The sequence below is a fragment of the Chiloscyllium punctatum genome, chromosome 7 (assembly GCF_047496795.1).
Source record: "Chiloscyllium punctatum isolate Juve2018m chromosome 7, sChiPun1.3, whole genome shotgun sequence".
Classification (NCBI taxonomy): domain Eukaryota; kingdom Metazoa; phylum Chordata; class Chondrichthyes; order Orectolobiformes; family Hemiscylliidae; genus Chiloscyllium; species Chiloscyllium punctatum.
Window position 1 is genome coordinate 91,476,619 of NC_092745.1, and position 21,836 is coordinate 91,498,454.

The 21,836-nt window shown below is 40.9% G+C and overlaps 2 protein-coding genes across 8 annotated transcripts in view; one reads left to right on the forward strand and one right to left on the reverse strand.

Annotated features, from left to right (window-relative positions):
• Nucleotides 1–5,075, forward strand: part of LOC140479920 (zinc finger FYVE domain-containing protein 9-like) — a 118,823-nt gene extending 113,748 nt beyond the window's left edge. For both annotated transcript variants that reach the window (XM_072574297.1, XM_072574298.1), the window contains exons 16-18: nt 316–421; nt 1,463–1,639; nt 3,732–5,075. In XM_072574297.1, the coding sequence (XP_072430398.1) occupies nt 316–421; nt 1,463–1,639; nt 3,732–3,893 (445 nt within the window). In that variant the 3' untranslated portion in view covers nt 3,894–5,075. The remainder of the gene's footprint in view (nt 1–315; nt 422–1,462; nt 1,640–3,731) is intronic.
• A 202-nt stretch (nt 5,076–5,277) lies between these two features.
• The window catches only part of cc2d1b (coiled-coil and C2 domain containing 1B), a 79,901-nt gene continuing 63,342 nt past the window's right edge, over nt 5,278–21,836 (reverse strand). For 5 of the 6 annotated variants that reach the window (XM_072574302.1, XM_072574300.1, XM_072574299.1 and 2 more), the window contains 5 exons: nt 19,842–19,941; nt 19,012–19,102; nt 11,188–11,312; nt 11,023–11,055; nt 5,278–5,501 (listed from right to left, as the gene is read on the reverse strand). In XM_072574302.1, coding sequence (XP_072430403.1) covers nt 11,043–11,055; nt 11,188–11,312; nt 19,012–19,102; nt 19,842–19,941 — 329 coding nt within the window. In that variant the 3' untranslated portion in view covers nt 5,278–5,501; nt 11,023–11,042. Of the gene's footprint in view, nt 5,502–11,022; nt 11,056–11,187; nt 11,313–19,011; nt 19,103–19,841; nt 19,942–21,836 lie in introns of those variants that run through there. The other variant, XR_011961158.1, reaches the window with a different exon arrangement.

Below are 21,836 nucleotides of genomic sequence, written 5' to 3' on the forward strand. Positions count from 1 at the left end.
ATTTTGCAGCTTTTACTTTATGAAAATGGGAAGTTAGAGACATTAATGCTTAAAAATGATAATACATGAAATTGGCTACTCGAGTATAATGTTATATTTGCATGTCACTTTTGGCTGATGCTCTCATCTATTTCTTCAGTTTTAGTGCAGTTCTAGTGTGGTTTTTCTGTGCTGTATAGGAACAGCCATGTGAATAATCTATAGGAGACGCTTATTTTCAAAATGAAGCTTTACGTTAAAGGCATTTAATCTGGATTTGTAATGTACTAAATTATCATTGCAGTTATTTTGAGCTTTTTGATTTTAATTTTGTAGTGTTGTCAGTCCGATTGATGGAAAATCCATGGATGAAATTTCAAGTGTGAAGATATTTCATGGGTCAGAATTCAAAACAAATGGCAAAGTCATTAGGTGGACAGAGGTAACAAAATATGTTGTTTCTGATCAGTATGATTGTTTTGTGTTAACTTTGTGAACATCTTGGGATGGGGAAACCATATCTTTGGGGGGAGGGGGTGGATATTTCATGGTTGCTCATTCAAGATGTGTGAAATTTGTCTTCAGATTTTTAAGTGGTACAGTTTCAGGATAAGGTACATGGAAACAATGTGAGAAATGTCTTCACGCAAAGGGTTATGAATGTTTAGATCCCTCTATCTAGAAGGTTCTGAATGGAATATATTTAAGGCCGAGATGAATGGATATACATACTCTCGGCGGATTCAAATAATAAAGGGAAGCCGGGATAAAAGTGCAATTGAAATCCAAGATTAACCGTGATCATGTTATATACTGTAGCACGCTTGACCAGCTATATCGACTTCTACTTCCATTTATGTTCTCCTGATATGTCCTTTAAGGCATTAATCTCTAGAATATGAGGCAAGAGCTATAGTAATGGAAGCCTGAGCACATCGGAAAAGCATTCATCATAGTTGAGAAATGGAACTTTGTCTTTAAATGTCTTTTGTATCTCACTTATTTGGTGAGAATAGTATTTGCCTGATATCACAGGTAAATTGTTTATAGATATTTGATTATCTTGGAGGCGAATAACTAATAAAACATTCATCCTTGTATTCAAATTCAACCATGGTATGATCCCACACACACTCTGTAATCTCCTTGAGCCCTTATAGGTGTCTATATGCCTCCAGTTCTGGTTGCTTGCACATTACAGTTGGTTGTATGTTCAGCTATTTTGGTACTAACCTTTTTAAAATTTTCTTTCTACACTTGCCTGGCACACATTCACTTTTTTTAAAGATGTCTTTTAAAACCTGTTATTTTCATTAAAACTTTTGGTTGTCATTATTCTCCTAATGTGGCTTGATGTCAACACTTAACAGTACAACATTATCGCAAAGGTTCTATATAAGAAACATTTTTGATGGCCATTTATTAATTCCAATCGTGATTTGAGTTTAATAACTTTATATGAACTAATCATTTTTCTTTTAAGGTGTTCTTCCTGCAGAGTGAGGACCAGCCCAGTGGTCTTAGTGACCCAGCTGATCATAGCAAACTTACAGAGAATGTGGCTAAGGCATTTTGCTTGGCACTCTGCCCTCATCTTAAGCTGCTGAAAGAGGATGGAAAGGCAAAACTGGGTCTTCGTGTTACACTTGATTCAGACCAGGTACCTAAAACTAAATCCTGCATCCAGGCAAACTAAGCTTGGATTAATATTGCATCTTCAGTTCTCAAAAAGTTAGACTTTTCTTACAGATGTATGAACTAGAACAAAAAATTGTGTAATTATTATTAATGCTTTTGATCTTGTAGGGGTAGAGGGAAGTAATTAAGGCATTTAGTTTTGTGTTGCCTCTCTTAACCAGAAGCAAAAATTGTTGGAGAAACTGAGCAGATCTGGCAGCTTCTCTCGGAAGAAAGTAGTTTGTTTTGGGTCTAGTGACTCTTCATCAAAACTCTTAGTAGCTAGGAAACAGTTATGTGCTCTGCTGAAGCTGGGAGAAGAGAGAATGAAATAGGAGAAGGGTAGTAAACAAGGTAAAGACAAGTGATAAATGGGTGAGCTGTACTAAAAGCAATTCATGTCATTATAGGACTGGATGTGGGAGAAATACAAAACATGTAAGGGTGGAATCAGGTTATAAAGTTATTGAGCCAAGAACAATAAGCTCTTCCATACTAAAACTGCCTTCACTTACAGGATCCATGTCCCTTCGTATTCATGTATGCGTTTGGGTGCTTTTTGAATGCTGCTATTATTTGCTTCCACCACCATCTCTCTATCTCTCCACCCTTCAGGCACTCTGCCTGTATTCGTGATGAAGGGCTTTTGCCTGGAATATTGATTTTCCTGCTCCTCGGCCCCTGCCTGAACTGCTGTGCTTTTCCAGCATCTGCAGTCATTGTTTTTACTTTGCTTCCACCACCATCTCTGGTAGCACATTCCAGGCACACTCCACCCTTGTGCAAGCAAAGTTTTTCATTTAAATCTTTTTAAACCCCACACTGGTCTCTTGAACTAGTGTTCCCAATTCATTGACTTTGTAAGATTGTGAATGCATGGATAGAGTGGAGAATACAAACATCTATCAGATCTCCCTCCATCTCCTGCTTTCCAGTGAAAACAAATCCAGTCTATCTAATTTATCCTCTTAGAATGTTGCCTGGTATGGCAAATTTTAGCTATCAACTTTTTTCCTATACCCTGTCCAAAGCATCCCACATCCTTTTGGTAGTGTGGTAACTGTAGTGTATGTTGAGTCCTAGAAGCTGCAGGGTTTCCAAGTGGAAAATGAGATGCTCTTCAAGCTTGCACTGAGGCTCACTGGAACACCGGTCACAAGCTGATTGAAGTAGTGGCATGGAACATAGTGTGTTGAAGTGGCAGGCTACTGGAAGTTTGGGGTCATTTTTGTGGACAGTGTAGACCTGCAAACCAGCTTGTGTTTCATCTCCCAGTGTAGAGGTAGTCTGTGTGAAAAGCAGCTACATTAGAGTGCAGATAAATTGCTGCTTCATCTGGAAGATCTATCTGGGGCCTTGGCTGGTGAGCAGCAAGGAGGTAAATAGACAAGGTATTGCACCTTCTGTGATTGCGAGCTGTTGGAAATAGAGGAAGAATGCAGCAGAGTAAACAGTTTCTGCAGAATGCTTCAGAAGAAGGGAGAATGTGTCTGGTTGTGGTAGCCTGTCAGAGATGACGGAAATAGTGAGTTACTATTCTGTGGGATCATTATTGTGGGAGGGAAGGGAACAGGTGAGTTGGGTTGGGCAGGCTAAGGACCCTGTTGATCACTAGCGAGTGGGGTGGTATGCTGGCAGCAGTTAGCACAGACTCGAGTGGCCTCTATCTGTACAAGGATTTAAAGTTCTTGGTTGAGGGGAAAAAAGTGGCCATTTCTGGGTACCTGTGTGGGAAGTGGCATCATCAGAACAAATGAGATGGAAAAAGGGGAGAGTGGAAATGGGAAGAAAAGTGAAAGTATATTCAAGATTGGGTGGCAGAGTTTGAGGAATCCATCTTGCTGGATTCAAATTTTTAATGGAGGTTCATAATTATGGCTTCAGGGCAAAAGGAATCTGAGCAATCATGAATGTCAAATGATCGTTTCAGAAACCTTTTTTACATGCCTTATTCTAATTGCAGTTGTTAAAATACATTTTTTCACTAATCACTGGTACTTATTCAAGTAGAATAGAATATTTATTCTTAACCATATATTCAGTCTACTTTCTTAAATTTTCATTTACTTATTCAGGTTGGCTATCAAGCTGGTAGCAATGGACAGCCCCTTCCTTCACAGTACATGAATGATCTGGACAATGCTTTAGTCCCAGTAATCCATGGTGGAGCTTGTCAGCTGAGTGAAGGGTCAGTTGTAATGGAGCTGATCTTTTACATTTTGGAGAGCTTCTCTTAAAACATGAAACACATTTTCCTTCTCACTGGTGTACTTTCCTCCATGATTAAAGACATTTGCACTTTAAACTTATGATTAAAATTAAATTGGTGCTCCATTATTGCTGAATCTACTATGCACCATGGATCATTTTGATTAATGTAATGTAATGTAGGACAGGGTACCTGCCTTTCATTGTTCCAAAAATTGTGGACCTGATCCATTGTTGGATGGATACTGTACTGAAGCATGAAAAATTGAGTTTCAGCTACAAGTTTACATTGCCTGGATTGACAGCCTATCCATCATTCTTTGAGGACTTTTAATGGTTTTCAAGTTGAAGTAAACTGAACGTATCAGTGACACTACATCACAAGAGGACAGTATGAGAATACATTGGTGACACCAATACTCACTGACCTCCATATCACTATTTCCTTACACAATCAGCAGTTAATCTCTGGTTTGTATATAATGTATGTATGTCTAAAGTTTTGAAGCACTTAACTTATGCCTTGTATGCCACATTATGGGAATATTGTGGTAATCTCTAGCCATGAAATAAAAGTAATGTATAGTTTAAAAGACCTTTCAATGACTTTCTCAGCCATACTGCATTTGGTATCAACTGTATTAATTGTATTTGCTGGTGCATGAGCACCTCAGGTAATAACTTCATATATACAGGGATTAGTGTTTAAGATCTAAAAAGAAACTGCTTCTATTATAGAAAGGTATCCTGGGTGCTGGAATGAAGCAGAATCTTGGTCAAATGAATTCCTGTATGTGAATATAAAATGTGGTTATTTAAAAACCAAAAATACTCTGTATATTTGTTTTCCTGCATTTAGAAACAAACAAACAATCAATCAATTGAGTAGTTAATACAAGGGAAATGAACATGCCCTTAATTGAAAAAGAATTGTAGCATTGGCTTTAACTTAGCAAGTAGGTGTTATCTTTTAGTCCAGCCTATTTCCTTCAACTGTATATTATTCCTTGAATGGAAATATGGTTTTATCTTGCATAAGAGACAAATATACAGAATCACTGTACATTTAGATGAAATGCTGTCTTTTTTTCTATTGGCAGTAGACAAATGTGCACTTTAGAAACTGATTACAAATAAATGGTTTCCTAATAAAAAAAACCTATTGCATAGTATATTAAATATTTATCACATTAAATCAACAGCAATAAAAATTATTCTTGTATAAACTTGTGACTTTTTTATACTAGTGATTTCAGGGAAAAATCTTGTACTGTACTAAGATTTGTACCTTGAGTTATTTCTCAAAATGAATCTTTTCCCTTTCTGCTGCCCTCACTCTGCTTCCTCCCTCCACTCCACAATGTGTGCTTCAAGCAGAGGTGAACGGTTATATAGAAACAGAACCAATTTCACTATTTTAACTTTAACTTTATTAAAATATAGGGAGTTTATTTTATAATCATGGATTGTCTACATTGCCCTATTTCTTTAAGGTAAGGTACTTCATGTGCAGGTTTCCAACAAAGACAAGCTTTAAATAGATATTTTTGAATCTTTGGCTTTGTATGTAAATAGCAGTCCCAGTAGCAGCAAATTTTCATTCGTCATGGAAAAGTGCATAGATTTTATCATTTGACCTGGAAGACATGAAGAATTCATTGTTAATGTGATGCATACAATCCAAAATTGATTTCCAACCAGTCTTTGAGCACAGTTACTACATAATGCTAGAGTACTCATTAGAAAAGCAAGGACTGAATAAATAAATTCATGGAGCTGAATCTTAATAGATTCTAATTTTTCCTTGCAGCTATTTATTGAGATGCTGGCATTTAGATTGATAACCAGGAGTTGATATGGCTTTATTAGAAGTAAATTAGGTTTGATTCTGTCATTCTCCCTACTTATTACAACTTGTCAATTTGGATCTCAGATTGAAAGGGTGCCACCCTACAAGAGGGTTAAGACTGTCAAACTCAAAATCACACTTTTTCGTATATTTGGAGGCTACAGAATAAGTATGCATCCTCTTCCGTTTCCCTGAGGACAAGTCTCACAGTAAATATCAAAATTGCAACAATGTATCATGATGCAGGATTACTCAATTTTAAAGGAACCTGATTGATGTACTGTTTCATACAACAGGCTATGTCAGGACTTGTGTAGAATATTTTTATGTATGACCCTTGGAAGTATTGGCACTGGAGTAACAGTGCATTGCCATCTGAAGTAATAATTTAAGGATAAAAGCAAAGCCAGACCAGCTTTCTTGTACTTTAGCAATGGTTTGGGCACATCTTAACACTTCCCTGGAGATAAGTGGGCTAGGCTATTTGAATTCTAAGGTTAAAACACTAAATGTGAAACTAGAAGAACAGCAAGTAAATTTGATGGTATTTTGTCATAAGTGAGAATTCCGATGCAATGAAGCAATTTGAACAGGAAAGAGAGACTTTAGGTTTAGCTCTACTTAAGTTACGATTGGGTAGGACAAAGTGATACCAATCTAGAACAAAATACTGGAAAAACTCCAGTCTAATCTAAAAATAATCAAGTGATATTACATATAATGCTTTCATATTTAGAGGAAGAATAGAGAGATCTAATAAGGTTACTTCCAGAATTAAGGAATTTAATGGTAAGGAACTAGGGAGCGTTGCTGAACAGACACCTTGGAGTGCAGGTTCATAGCTCCTTGAAAGTGGAGTCACTGGTAGATAGGATAGTGAAGGCAGGGTTTGGTTATGCTTTCCTTATTTGGTCAGTGTATTGAGTACAGGAGTTGGGAGGTCATGTTGCAGGACATTGGTTAGGCCACTGTTGGAATATTGCGTGCAATTCTGGTCTCCTTCCTATCGGAAAGGTGTTGTGAAACTTGAAAGGGTTCAGAAAAGATTTACAAGGATGTTGCCAGGGTTGGAGGATTTGAGCTATCGGGAGGTTGAATAGACTGGGGCTGTTTTCCCTGGAGCATCGGAGGCTGAGGAGTGACCTTAGAGCTTTACAAAATTTGAGGGGCATGGATAGGATAAATAGACAAAGTCTTTTCCCTGGGGTCAGGGAGTTCAGAACTAGAGGGCATAGGTTTAGGGTGAGGGGGCAAAGATATAAAAAGAGACAAGTGCCAACTCTTTCACGCAGAGGGTGGTATGTGTATGGAATGAGCTGCCAGAGGCTGGTACAATTGCAACATTTAAGAGGAATCTGGATGGGTATATGAATAGGAAGGGTTTGAAGGGATGTGCACTGGCAAGTGGGACTAGATCGGGTTGGGATATCTAGTCTGCATGAACAGGTTGGACCGAAGGGTCTGTTTCCATGCTCTACATTTAGGTTCAGGGAATAAGTTCATGTGAAAGCAGAAATCCAATACAGGTTGGGAAACTGACTGACTGGGTGTATTTGAATAGGCAAAGTATTTGAAGTTATCCAAGTCATGAGTGTCTAAACCTGACTGTTCAAACAGATTCTGCTTGGACTTCGACTCTGACCCCACTCCTCACTGAAGACAGTGTTAATACAGCAAAGCCTGCATATCTCCCATTTGATGCACCTTAATTAAATGTGAAATATTGCCTTCATGTTATTAGTGACTTGATGTTAACAAGAACACCAAATCTACAACTTTTGGAACCTTCTTACCTTAGAGTAAACTATGAAAAATTCTGGCTATAGTGAACTGCTGCAGTGAGAAATAAAGGCTAGATATTTTTAGCCATTTCTACATCTTTGAATAGATTGTAATAAATCAGTAATTGTGTTTATTTTTAAAACTAATTGATGGCATTTTTCATTCTCATCTAAGGAAAAGTATACAATTGGCCATAGTGAGACCTGGGTAGAATGTTCTTTTACATTTAGACCCAGCATGGGCTACAAAGACACTGTTCCTCCCTTCTCACTTGAATTTTTTAAATTGATAAACTGCAGAACAGGCCAAAAGGTGCCTCATACATGGAACAAAGGCAATGGGATGACTAATGTTTATTACAAGGTGAATGAAGTATAAAAGTGAGAAAGCAGAGCTCCAATTGTATGGTAAGACTGTACCTGCAGTAGTTTAGTTTTGGTCACTTTATTTAAGGAGAGACATAATTGCATTGGAAATAGGCCATTTAACTCCTCACCCTAGGAGGAAGAACCACACAGGCACCCAAGGCTGAAATCTAATGCAGGTCCCTGCCACTGACACAGTACTGCTAACACTGAGTTGATCTTGGAGATAACTGGTTTGTTAATCTTTGGAATTTTCTTCCCCAGTGGAGGGTGGGTCATTGATTGAGAGTCTGGAATATGGAGTTATTGTTCTGTGAACTTAGTGAATCACAACAGAACTGAATGGTTGAATAGCCTACAGCTGCTCCTATTTCATATGTTCTTTATTATATTTAAGCAATGCATCCCAGTAAAACAACATTCAAAGCTGAGTACATGTAGTCTTGTTACAAGATGGATAATGTTTCTGGATTAGTGGTGCTGGAAGAGCACAGCAGTTCAGGCAGCATCCAAATAGCTTCGAAATTGACATTCGGGCAAAAGCCCTTCATCAGGAATAAAGGCAGTGAGCCTGAAGGGTGGAGAGATAAGCTAGAGGAGGGTGGGGGTGGGGAGAAAGTAGCATAGAGTACAGTGGGGGAGGGGATGAAGGTGATAGGTCAAGGAGGAGAGGGTAGAGTGGATAGGTGGAAAAGGAGATAGGCAGGTAGGACAAGTCCGGGCAAGTCAAGGGGACAGTTCCTGAGCTGGAAGTTTAGAACGAGGGTGAGGTGGGGGAAGGGAAAGGAGGAACCTGTTGAAGTCTACATTTCAACCCCAGGGAATCAGTGTTCTGAGGCGGAAGATGAGGCGTTCTTCCTCCAGGCATCTGGTGGTGAGGGAGCAGCGGTGAAGGAGGCGCCCAGTCTCCCCAATGTAGAGGAGAGCGCATCGGGAGCAACGGATACAATAAATGATATTAGTGGATGTGGAATGCTCATTTAGGGCCTTGGATAGAGGTGTGGGCGCAGATTTTACAGTTCCTGCGGTGGCAGGGGAAAGTGCCAGGATTGGAGGGTGGGTTGTTTAGGGGCGTGGACCTGACCAGGTAGTCACGGAGGGAACGGTCTTTGCGGAAGGTGGAAAGGGGTGGGGAGGGAAATATATCCCTGGTGGGGGGGGTCTGTTTGGAGGTGGCGGAAATGTCGGCAGATGATTTGGTTTATGCGAAGGTTGGTAGGGTGGAAGGTGAGCACCAGGGGCGTTCTGTCCTTGTTACGGTTGGAGGGGTGGGGTCTGAGGGCGGAGGTGCGGGATGTGAACGAGATGCGTTGGAGGGCATGTTTAACCACGTGGGAAGGGAAATTGCAGTCTCTAAAGAAGGAGGCCATCTGATGTGTTCTGTGGTGGAACTGCTCCTCCTGGGAACACATCCGGCGGAGGAATTGGGAATACAGGATGGCATTTTTGCAAGAGGTAGGGTGGGAAGAGGTGTAATCCAGGTAGCTGTGGGAGTCGATGGGTTTGTAAAAAAATGTCAGTGTCAAGTCGGTCGTCATTAATGGAGATGGAGAGGTCCAGGAAGGGGAGGGAGGTGTCAGAGATGGTCCAGGTAAATTTAAGGTCAGGGTGGAATGTGTTGGTGAAGTTGATGAATTGCTCAACCTCCTCACGGGAGCACGAGGTGGCGCCAATGCAGTCATCAATGTAGCGGAGGAAGAGGTGGGGAGTGGTGCCAGTGTAATTATGGAAGATCAACTGCTCTATGTAGCCAACAAAGAGAGACAGGCATAGCTGGGGCCCATATGTGTGCCCATGGCTACGCCTTTGGTCTGGAGGAAGTGGGAGGATTCAAAGGAGAAATTGTTAAGGGTGAGGACCAGTTCAGCCAAATGAATGAGTGTGTCGGTGGAAGGGTACTGTTGGGGACGTCTGGAGAGGAAAAAACGGAGGGCTTGGAGGCCCTGGTCATGGCGGATGGAGGTGTAGAAGGATTGGATATCCATGGTGAAGATGAGGCGTTGGGGGCCAGGGAAACAGAAGTCTTGGAGGAGGTGGAGGGCGTGGGTGGTGTCTCGAACATATGTGGGGAGTTCCTGGACAAGGGGGGATAGGACAGTGTCGAGGTAGGTAGAGATGAGTTCAGTGGGGCAGGAGCATGCTGAGACAATGGGTCGGCCAGGGTGGTCAGGCTTGTGGATCTTGGGAAGGAGGTAGAACTGGGCAGTGCGGGGTTCCCGCACTATGAGGTTGGAAGCTGTGGATGGGAGATCTCCTGAGGTGATTAGGTTCTGTATGGTCTGGGAGATGATGGGTGGGGTCATGGAGGGGTCAGGTCCACGCCCCCAAACAACCCACTCTCCAATCCTGGCACTTTCCCCTGCCACTGCAGGAACTGTAAAACCTGTGCCCACACCTCCTCCCTCACCTCTATCCAAGGCCCTAAAGGAGCCTTCCACATCCAAAGTTTTACTTGCACATCCACTAATATCATTTATTGTATCCGTTGCTCCCGATGCGGTCTCCTCTACATTGGGGAGACGGGGCGCCTCCTAGCAGAGCGCTTTAGGGAACATCTCCGGGACACCTGCACCAATCAACCAAACCGCCCCGTGGCCTAACATTTCAACTCCCCCTCCCACTCTGCCGAGGACATGGAGGTCGTGGGCCTCCTTCACCGCTGCTCCCTCACCACCAGACGCCTGGAGGAAGAACGCCTCATCTTCCGCCTCGGAACACTTCAACCCAAGGCATCAGTGTAGACTTCAACAAGTTCCTCATTTCCCCTTCCCCCACCTCACCCTAGTTCTAAACTTCCAGCTCAGTAACTGCCCCCTTGACTTGCCCGGACTTGTCCTACCTGCCTATCTTCTTTTCCACCTATCCACTCCACCCTCTCCTCCTTGACCTATCACTTTCATTCCCTCCCCCACTCACCCATATGCTGCTTTCTCCCCACCCCCACCCTCCTCTAGCTTATCTCTCCATGCTTCAGGCTCACTGCCTTTATTCCTGATGAAGGGCTTTTGCCCGAAACGTCGATTTCGAAGCTATTTAGATGCTGCCTGAACTGCTGTGCTCTTCCAGCACCACTAATCCAGAATCTGATTTCCAGCATCTGCAGTCATTGTTTTTACCTACATGTAATATTTGGCTGAGGGGTAAATGGGAAAACAAACCTACCTTAAGTTCAAGCAGTTACTTTAGTCCTGTGACCTAGATGAACATTGAGATTATTAATATGCTATTGTCATACTGCTTTCCCTCAAAATGTAAGGAAAAACCAAAATAAGTAAACATAACATACCATAAGTAGAATTTAAAAGATTTATCTACAAATGTTCTCACCTACTATCTGGATCGAGGACAAGCCATTTTTCTGTATTAATTTGCAAATCTTGTCCATTAAGAGGTTCTCTGATTTGAACTTTTAGTTCTAATCGACCACCAGTAGATTTTCTACCATCAAATATCTAAGGTTAGAAAAAAAATTGTTAGTTTATAACAATCTTGGAGGGGGAGAAAAGTCAAATTTTCAATACCTTTGCTATTTTAAAAAGTTGTAACACCAGTATTCAGCCAGCACTAAACAGTCCTGTCAAGTAACTTTCCCAATCAATTAATCTCATTCAATATTGCCATGAATACTTGAACAAACCATTGGAAAAGAATAATTGTAATTTTAAAAAGGTAACATTTGTTTATAAAGCTAATGCATTAAACAATCTGGCAACTTCACCTACTTTCCTCAACAAGGTGTCTTTACATCAGAAAACATTGAATTTTATCAAACTAAATTTGGCAGAGACCCCTCATCCCTTGCCATTTGGAGTTCAGGTTAGAGGAGAAAGGAGTTTGAGATCAGTTATCAGTACAGAAAAGCAACCAGATATTATTCCAAGCTCATTCTAGATTAGAAAGCAGTTTTAGAAAATGAGAATGCAATCCAGTCATGTTTTATGTGGTCCAGGCAGATGTGGTCAACCAGCTGTTTGCCATTTCCATTCAACTCTATTCTTTGGACTGAAGGTAGGGGAGGTTCTGGGGAACAGCTAGATGGAGAGAGTAATGGTCTTAAATGGGAACTGGCATCAAGGATGGAGGTGAGGATACAGTTGAGCAGATTGTTAACTGTGGCCCATCCACCCTTGACGATTCTAAAAGCTAGTCAGTTGGGACTTCATTCATTTAAAATGCTATTTTTGGAGAGAAATTTGTTTTTATTCATTGAGCATAAAGAAGTAGTTATGGAAAGGGCAGTGATGAAGTGGAACTACTGAGGTTATGGGAAATTAAGGAAGCACAATACAGATGGTTCCTAACCCAATTTTTAGTTCCTGTCTGCCCCCATGGAAGCTTCCAGAGGAGTGCAGGATAGCAGATGTGGTTCCACTTTAAGAAGTATGGGAGGAAAACAACTGGAGAAAATTCTGAAGAAAATAATCTCCACTTGGAGAGGCAACGTATGATCAAGGATAAATAAGCATGACGTAGTCAGAAGGAGTTTATGCCTAACAAATGTGACAGTGCAAAGCTGAAAGTTGCCACCCAGGTTGCCGTTAAGGAGAGACATAATTGGATCGGTTTGGTAGAGGGATTGAATTCTGGAGAAATGATGTCATGCTACAGCATGACAAAATGCTAGTGCAGCCCACACTTGGAGTTTTGTGTACATTTCTTATCACCCCATTACAGGAAGGATGTGGAAGCATTGGAAAAGGTGCAGAGGAGATTTACCAGGATGTTGCCTGGTCTGGAGAGAAGGTCTTATGAGGAAAGATTGAGAGGCTTGGGTCTGTTCTCATTAGAGAGAGGCAGCTAAGAAGGGATTAGATCGGGTGAATAGGGAGAGTCTTTTTCTTAGGTTGATGACATCAGCTTGCACGAGGGAGCATAGCTGCAAACTGTAGGTGATTAGATTTAAGACCGATGTCAGAGGCAGGTTCTTTACTCAGTGGTAAGGGCATGGAATGCCCTGCCTGCCAATGTAGTTAACTCAGCCACATTAGGAGCATATGGATGATGGAATAGTGGAGGGGGATATGCTTAGATTAATTCACAGATGCTGAGCTCCCCTTTACTCTGCTGACCTTTGAAGTTAGAGTGGAGCTCAGTCAGGTTTTCTTTATAATAGGTATAAGAATCACCAAGATCAGTTCAAATATTAAAGTGAGGAAAGATTGCCTACAGCCCATTGAAGAATTGTTTAAGACTAGAAATTCATCACAATTTATGTACAGGAATCATAACTCTTCATCTGCTATTCACTCAAATGGCTAATATATTGTTAAGGCATATAAAGACTAAAATAGAAAAACAATTTGTATACAGCTCATTAGGTAGTAAAATGAAAGAATGGAAAGAGATCAATGGCATGATTGTTTTGGGTGATGGTGGTGTTTTCTGCTCTGCCAATTCAACAGCCAGTAGGAAATGTACAATTACAACAGCCCCATTACTCTGGAACTTTAAGTGGTTCGAGGTGGGTGGTTCATTCATCCCTCACTTGGGTAGAAGACCCATCTGAGACAGCCATTAGGCAAACAAGTTGACTAAGCTGACCACCCTGCAGTAAGCAGACTGGTACGACAAGCCCTGGGGTGATAGTGGTGGGGGTGTCATCTTGTGCAGGAAGGGAAAAAGAACTTAACAACGATTAGGATGGGGAATGGAGAGACTTTTAGGGATAGACCTTACCATGGAACAGTTGCCAGTGTGGGGAGGGCAGGATGTAATCTTGCAGGATGACATGCCAGACTTCTCCCCTGCTCCTTCACCCACCTCAAAATTGACCCTTAGATAGGTGGTAGACTTCAATTAATTTTTTTTTAAACCATACCCACAAACTGCTGGCAGGAGGAACAATTCTGTCTAATCACTGACAGTGAGTGCAACTAGTTGCAGTGTGCACAGCAACAAAATACTAGATTTGTGCAGCTCTGAGCAAGTTAGAGATGAAAGGTCTTAGATGTCAGCACTAAATTTAAATTAGCTTCAACATTCACTGGACGGGAATGGGAATAAGTCATCCCGGATTGCTGCTGTTAACTACTATCCGATGAACTCTGGAAAATACTTCTATACAAGTGTTAAATGATGCAAGAGCATAGTTGGCTGGGATGTTCAGTGGTTGAATGGCCAGGTATCAAAAAAACTGACAGAATTTATAGTACTCTCTGGCCATGGTTGTTTCCTTAAACCAGTTGGACTATAACCTGGGTGTTGTGTGATTTTTAACAAAGAGAAAGTAGTAAATAATCTTTCTTTAAAGCAAAATTGCATATTAGTCACATCCCTATTTAATAAATTTCACTAATGAATTTACTTGAGAAAAAGGAATGAACAACACAGCACAGGAACAGGCCCTTCAGCACTCCAAGTCTGCAGCATTTTGTCCTTTATATTAAAATAGTTTTCACCAACAGGATCTGTATCCCTCTATTCCCTTCCTATTCATGTATTTGTCCAGGTGATTCTTGAATGCTGCTATTGTATCTGCTTCCACAACCTCCTCAGTGTGAAAAACATGCCTCTCACATCTCTTTGACCTCATTCTCTCCACTCCATCCATGCCATTCATAATCTTATAAATTTCTATCATATTGCCCCTCGACCCTCTGTGTTCCAGTAAAAACAAATCCAGTCTATCCAACCTTTCCTCAAAGCTAAAAGCCCCATACCAGCCAACATCCAAGTAAACCTTCTCCGTACCCTCTCCAAAGCATGGTAATGTGGTGACTAGAACTGCATGCAATATTCTAAGTGTGGTCTAACTAACGTTGTGCTGCAGCTTTATAGAACTTGTCTATCCTTATCTTCATTGGAAGGGGCAATGAGTATGAGCATGCCATATTTCTGCTTTTTTCTTTACAACCTTATCCACCTTCTGTGATCTGTGGACCTGCACACCCTGATCTCTCTGCATATTAATACTCCTAAGCATTATGCCATTCACTGTTTAATTTCCATCAGTACTTGACCTTCCAAAATGCATCACCTCATATTTATCCAGATTAAACTCCATTGGCCATTTTTTCTGCCCATGCCTCAAACTGATCTATACCCTGCTGCATCCTCTGACAATCCTCTTCACTATTCACGACTCCACCAATCTTTGAATTGGTCCCAAACTTACTAATTGGACCAGATATGTTTTCCTCCAAATCATTTATGTAGATTAGAGATCCCAGCACTGATCCTTGTGGCACACCACTAGTCACAGCCCTCTACTCTGAAAAGCATTCTTCCACCATTACCCTCTCTCTATGACTAAGCCAGTTCTCTATCTATCTTACCAGCTCACCCCCATACCACGTGACTTCAATTTTTGTACCAGTCTACCATGAGTGACCTTGGCAAAGGCTTTACTGAAATCCACATAAACATCATCAACTAGTTTTCCCTCAATCATCATGTCATTTTGACAACTTGTCAAAATACTCTATCAAGTTAGTGAGGCATGACCTCCCTGGCACAAAGTCCATTTGTTTCTAAAATGTAGATAGATCTTGTCCCTGATAATCTTTTCTAATTTCCCTACCACTGCTGTGAGGCTCACAGGCCTGTAATTTCCTGGATTATCCCAGTTTCCCTTTTTAAACAATGGGACATTAGCTGTCTTCCAGTCCTCCGGGACCTCACCTGTGGCCAACAATGATACAAGGATGTCTGCTAATGCTCCAGCAATTTATTCTGTTGCCTCCCTCAATATTTTGGGATAGATCCCAATAGGAACCAAGGACTTATCTTTCTTAATACTTTTTAAAAGATGCACAGCACCTTTCGCTTTTTAACAGTAATTTGGCTTATAAATTCAATGCTCCTTTCCCTGAGATCATCCTCCACCAATTCCTTCTCTTTGGTGAATACCAGTGCAAAATATTCATTTAAGACCTCACCTCTCTCTTCTGGTTCCATATAAACAGCACATCCTTTGTCCTTGAGTGAGCCAACCGTTTTCCTAGTTACCTCTTGCTTTTAATAAAAAATCTTTGAGATTCTCCATAATCTGTTTGCCAATGACTTTTCACAATCCCTTTTAATTCCTCGCTTCAGTTCTTTCCTACTTTCCCTATAGACTTCAAAGGCTTTGTCAATTCCCGTCCATTAGATCTTAGGTATGCTTCCTTTCTTCTTTTTGACCAAGGTCATAACATCCCTGGTCATCCAAGATTCAGGTAACTTGCCATACTTATCCTTCATTTGCACAGGATCATTCCACTCCTGAAATCTTACCAAATGTCCAATGTGGATTTACCCTCAAAATGCTGTCTAGAGTCAACACACTCCAGTTCCTGTCTAATATTGTTATAGTTCACCTTCCTCCAATTTAACACCTTCCCTGAGGACTGCTGTTATCCCTATCCACGAACATAGAACATAGAAAAATACAGCGCAGTACAGGCCCTTCGGCCCTCGATGTTGCGCCGACCGAAGCCTACCTAACCTACACTAGCTCAATAACCTCCATATGCTTGTCTAATGCCCGCTTAAATGACCATAAAGAGGGAGAGTCCACCACTGCTACTGGCAGGGCATTCCATGAACACTCAACCCGCTGAGTAAAAAATCTACCCCTAAACATCTGTCCTATACCAACTTCCCCTTAATTTAAAGCTGTGTCCCCTCGTAACAGCTGACTCCATACGCAGAAAAAGGTTCTCACTGTCAACCCTATCTAAACCCCTAATCATCTTGTACACCTCTGTCAAATCTCCCCTAAACCTTCTTTTCTCCAATGAGAAAAGCCCCAAGTGCCTCAGCCTTTCCTCATACGATCTTCCTACTATGCCAGGCAACATCCTGGTAAACCTCCTCTGCACTCGCTCCAATGCCTCCACATCCTTCCTATAGTATGGCGACCAAAACTGCATACAAGACTCCAGATGAGGCCACACCAGAGTCTTATACAACTGCAACATGACCTCAGGACTCTGGAACTCAATTCCTCTACCAATAAAGCCCAGTACACCATATGCCTTCTTCACAGCACTATTTACCTGGGTGGCAACTTTCAAAGATCTGTGTACATGGACACCAAGATCCCTCTGCTCATCCACACTACCAAGTAGTCTACCATTAGCCCAGTAATCCATCTTCTTGTTACTCCTACCAAAGTGAATGACTTCACACTTAGCTACATTGAATTCCATTTGCCACCTTACTGCCCAGCTCTGCAACTTATCTATATCACGCTGTAACCTGCCACATCCTTCTTCGCTGTCCACAACTCCACCAACTTTCGTATCATCCGCAAACTTGCTCACCCAGCCTTCAAGCCCCTCCTCCAGGTCATTTATAAAAATGACAAACAGCAATGGTCCCAAAACAGATCCTTGTGGAACACCGCTAGTAACTGCGCTCCAAGATGAACCTATACCATCAACTACTACCCTGTCTCCTTCCAGCCAGCCAATTCCTAATCTAAACCTCTAATGCACCCTCAATGCCATACCTCCGTAGTTTTTGCATTAGCCTGCCATGGGGTACCTTATCGAACGCCTTGCTAAAATCCATATACACCACATCTACTGCTTTACCCTCGTCCACTTCCTTGGTCACCTTCTCAAAAGAATTAAAACTCACACTATTATGGTTTCTACTCCAGAAATGCTCCCCCACTGAAATTTCACTCATTTCCTAAAACTAGTTTCAGTATAACCTCTTCCCTGGTTGGACTGATTACATACTGTGTCAAGAAACCCTCCTGAATGGTTCTTACAAATTCTGCTCCATGTAAGTGCCTAGCACAAAAAAAGAGTCCCAGTCAATACTGGGCAAGTTAAATTCACCCACAACGACCCTGTTTTACATCTTTCTAAAATCTATCTACATATTCTCTCCTTTATCTCCTGCTGGCTGTTCGGAGGTCTGTTGTATACCCTCAGCATTGTGGTTTCATCTTTCAGATTCCTGAGTTCTACCCACTAGTCGTCTGATGTATCCTCCCTTAGTACAGATACGAGATACTCAGTTACCAGTAATGTAACTCCCCCAACCCCTTTTACATCCCTTTCTGAAGCATCTAAATCCTGGGACATGCACCTGCCAATCCTTTCCTCCTTTCCACCAAGTCTCTAACTGCAATAATGGCATAGTGCTAACTGAGCTCATCTACCGTGCCAATTATATTTCTTGCATTGATAAACATGTATTTCATTGCCTGTTCATGTTTGACCTGGTTTCTACCTCTTCCTCAATTTCTGCATCGCCTGCCCTCCTCCTCTGGTTCCCATCCCCCTGCCATGCAAGTTTAAACCCTCCCCAATCACTCTACCGAGAACCTCCCACCCCACGTCAGTCCCAGTTATGCTTAGGCATAACCCACCCAGTTTGTACAGTCCCAATGCCTTACAAATCCAAAACTGCACCCTCCCGTCAACACCATCTTTTCAGCCAGAAAGTGGAAATAATTTCTGAACTATTATTTTTTTAAAAACTTCCAGGTTAGCAATTTATAAGATTTGTAGCTCAGGGTGATGATAAGTATCTAAGTTATTTTGCTGAGCTGGAAGATTTGTTTTCAGATGTTTTGTCACCATCCTAGGTAACATCATCAATGAGTGTCTCTGGTGAAGCTACGACCCACTATCACTAGTTTCCATACATACAAACAAAAAGGAGGACACCACACACATCCTCGGACAGGTGAAACAAAGACACTCTCGAGAACTCTTCGAAGCATGGCATTCTCACCAGAACTCCATCAATAAAACACATCAATTTATATCCTATCTACCTTATCTCCTCACAGCCCTAAGGCACCTTCCCTTGCAATTGCAGGAAATGAAAGATCGTTCCATTTTCTTTCTCTTGCCACACTATCCAAGCAAAACCCTCACTCAATTTAGTCTCCTATAATCACTGCTCAAATTTGTCTCAACGTTGTGGAGAAGCAGCACAGACTGGGTGACTTCTTTACAGAACTGGAAATAACATCACCTACGTTAAGAAACCAAGACCAATTAAAAAAAAAGAGGCAGGACATATCATCAGCGCTTCACTGGAAAGTCTCACTGACTATGTTACCTGGGTATGGTGATGAAACATCTGAAAATAAATCTTCCAGCTCAGCATGCCAACTTACATAAGAACTTTCAGGTGCTCACATCAGAGGTTCTTGTAATTATTTCAAATATTTAGTTTGAACGTACAAACCCAATAAAACCATACCTCAACAATTTCTCTGACTTCGCACTGTGTTTCTAATTTGTCCAGTTTTAACTGTGCAGTTCCCGTCGATTTGTCACTCCTCAGAAATCCCCTGTAAAAAAAACAAATCAAAACAAATAATCATGTCTAATAAAAATTATCTTGCTAAACAAAATGTTTACCTGCCTCAGAATTTATGTTCTAAAAATACAGAATTAAGCATAATCACAATGATTGACTAATATAAATGTGGAACCTTAAATAATTAGGCTTGTCTAAAATTCAAAGTGTTCTTTTAGAGAGAATAGTTTAACCATGGGACCCTATTAGGTATCATAAAACACAGGCTTGCAGTTATAATCTCCCTTTTAGTCAATATCTGATCTGATTTAGAATACTAATGATAGATCAGCTAAATCTACATGTTAGGCCAATGGATGGTCATCCCAAGCATGTTTCTAATGATAGGCTATAAAATGGGGCTGGAAGCAGCGACCGTCTAACTCAGGTGCATTTTCTCTGTTGCAATTGCTGTGTGCCATGGTGACATTATACAAGGTGTGGCAAAGGGTATGTACGACTTCTAGAATTCTAATGTGATTGATTAGAGGAATTTTATTTAAGAAAATAACATTAGTGAGTTTGCAACATTACATTGCTGCCAAATAGGTTCACAGTTATAAAAATATACATAACACAAATAGTAAAATATGTTTCAAAAGAAACTCCTGCCCCATTCCAAAACACATTACGTAAAGATTTTTTTTTAAAGAAAACATCCTTGCACCATCATACAAAAGCAGATGCTCTTGAGATCGTTATGCAGAATTCATTACCATTGCATTCCTTACCCCTTATGAAATATTTCAAATTTAATTCCTTTGGTCTGAATTACTCGTTTAAATCCTCGATGATTTCTGTTAATATTGAGCACAAAACGCTGATTATATTCTGTAAGAAAAACACATTGCACACATAATATTGTAGAATTTGAATCAAACATGCCAAAAGAACGCAAAACACACAGTCCGGATTAATTTTAGCCACAAAATAGTTTGGTAGGAAATTACAGGCAAGGTATTTTATATTTATGTAGATAAATGTAAATTAGTTCTTTGATCATCTATTCACATAAAAAGAAATAAATGGCATTGCAACTTTTACACAGTACTAATGCTAAATTACCAGTTCCTTCACATCCCATTCAGGCTTTATTAAAGGACTTATCTAGGATTACAGAACACAAGAAAAAAACAACTTAATTACTTTAGCAACTAACCTGGCCACAAAATTATAACCAAGGAAAATAACAAATTTAGGATGTCTTAGAAAACAGAACACTTGCAAAATATTGAAGAATCACTGAGAAAACTATGTTTTGTTTTACAACCCAATTAAACAATAAGCTGTCACAAACTACATAGTTCAGACTGACAATACATTTAAAGAAAAATGATCTGAACGTACAGCTCCTTCTCAAACACTGAGGCTACAGAACAACAAAATTTTCACAACAAAGCCACCAACTCTGTTACCTTGAATGTACATCCTTACACCCTGCTTCCTGTAAAGACTATTCCATTTTCCCAGTTCCTCCGTCTTTACCACATCTATTCCAAAGACACAGACTTCGACAAGGAAGCTCTGAAAAGTCCTTTTTCCTCAACTGAAAATTTCCCACCCCAGTGGTTAGTAGTGATGGGGCTCCGATATACCTCCCACAACAAGGATAGGGTCACCTTCGCCTTCCAAGCCAAAGCATCCATAACCAAACGATCATTAGCTGCTATTTCCCCCACCACCAGACACACATTCGCCTCCACTCCTTTGTCAGCCTTCCTCAGGGTCAGATTCCTCTGGCATACCTTGGTCCACTCCTATTATCTCCTCACACCCCTAAGGCACCTTCTCTTGCAATCACAAAGTGCAAGATCTATCCATTTCCTTTCTCCTCATTATCCAAGGGTCCAGATGCACCTTCCAAGCGAAACAGTAATTAACCTGCACTTCACTCAATTTAATCTACATAATCACTATCACAATTTTGTCTCCTCTACGTTGGGGACATAAAGCAGACTGGGTGACTGCTTTGCAGAATACCTATGTTCTGTCCACAAAAAAGCCTTGAGCTTCTGGTTGCCTGCCATTTCAACACACCACTGTGTTCTCTAGCCAACATTTGCTGTGGAAAGCTCAGCACCTAATTTTCTGCTTGGGAACACTACAGCCTTATTGAACTTAGTACTAAGTTCAATAATTTTAGGGCTTGAGCACCTTTACCAATGTCCTACCCCAACCTCACACACCAGGCCTTGTCTTCACATGGGCTGCTACCACAAAAACTATTGTTAGCCACTAATGGTCCTTATTAGCAGCTATTCGTTCTCCCAGGCTGACCTTTACCTCGTCCTTTGCCTATCCAACTGTTTTTCTCGCAGGGCTCCATTTCCAACTTCTCCCTATTTCCACTCCATCTTTAACACATAGACCAACTGTTATGACACGGGGTAAACCCTCCTGTTTAATTTAAACCAGCAACATAAAATATCTATTCCATGCAATAATCTGTGAAAACTCTGTTTTCTCTGCAAGGGGCAAAGAACGATTTAAAGTAAAAATTAAATTTTATTTCTTAAAGTATAACAGAATAATTAACAAACATTTATAATTCCTTCCTCTAACCTATCTTTTACCTTCCCTTCCATAATACTAGTCTGATAAAATCCCAATTAAGATTTAAAAAACAAAATGTATCTCAAAACCAAGCAGCTTTCAGTTCTTCTCTGTATTCCTGTCTTCTTCTTCTTGGGGATTCTGCTTCACAGGTTATTGATCAATAAAAGGTA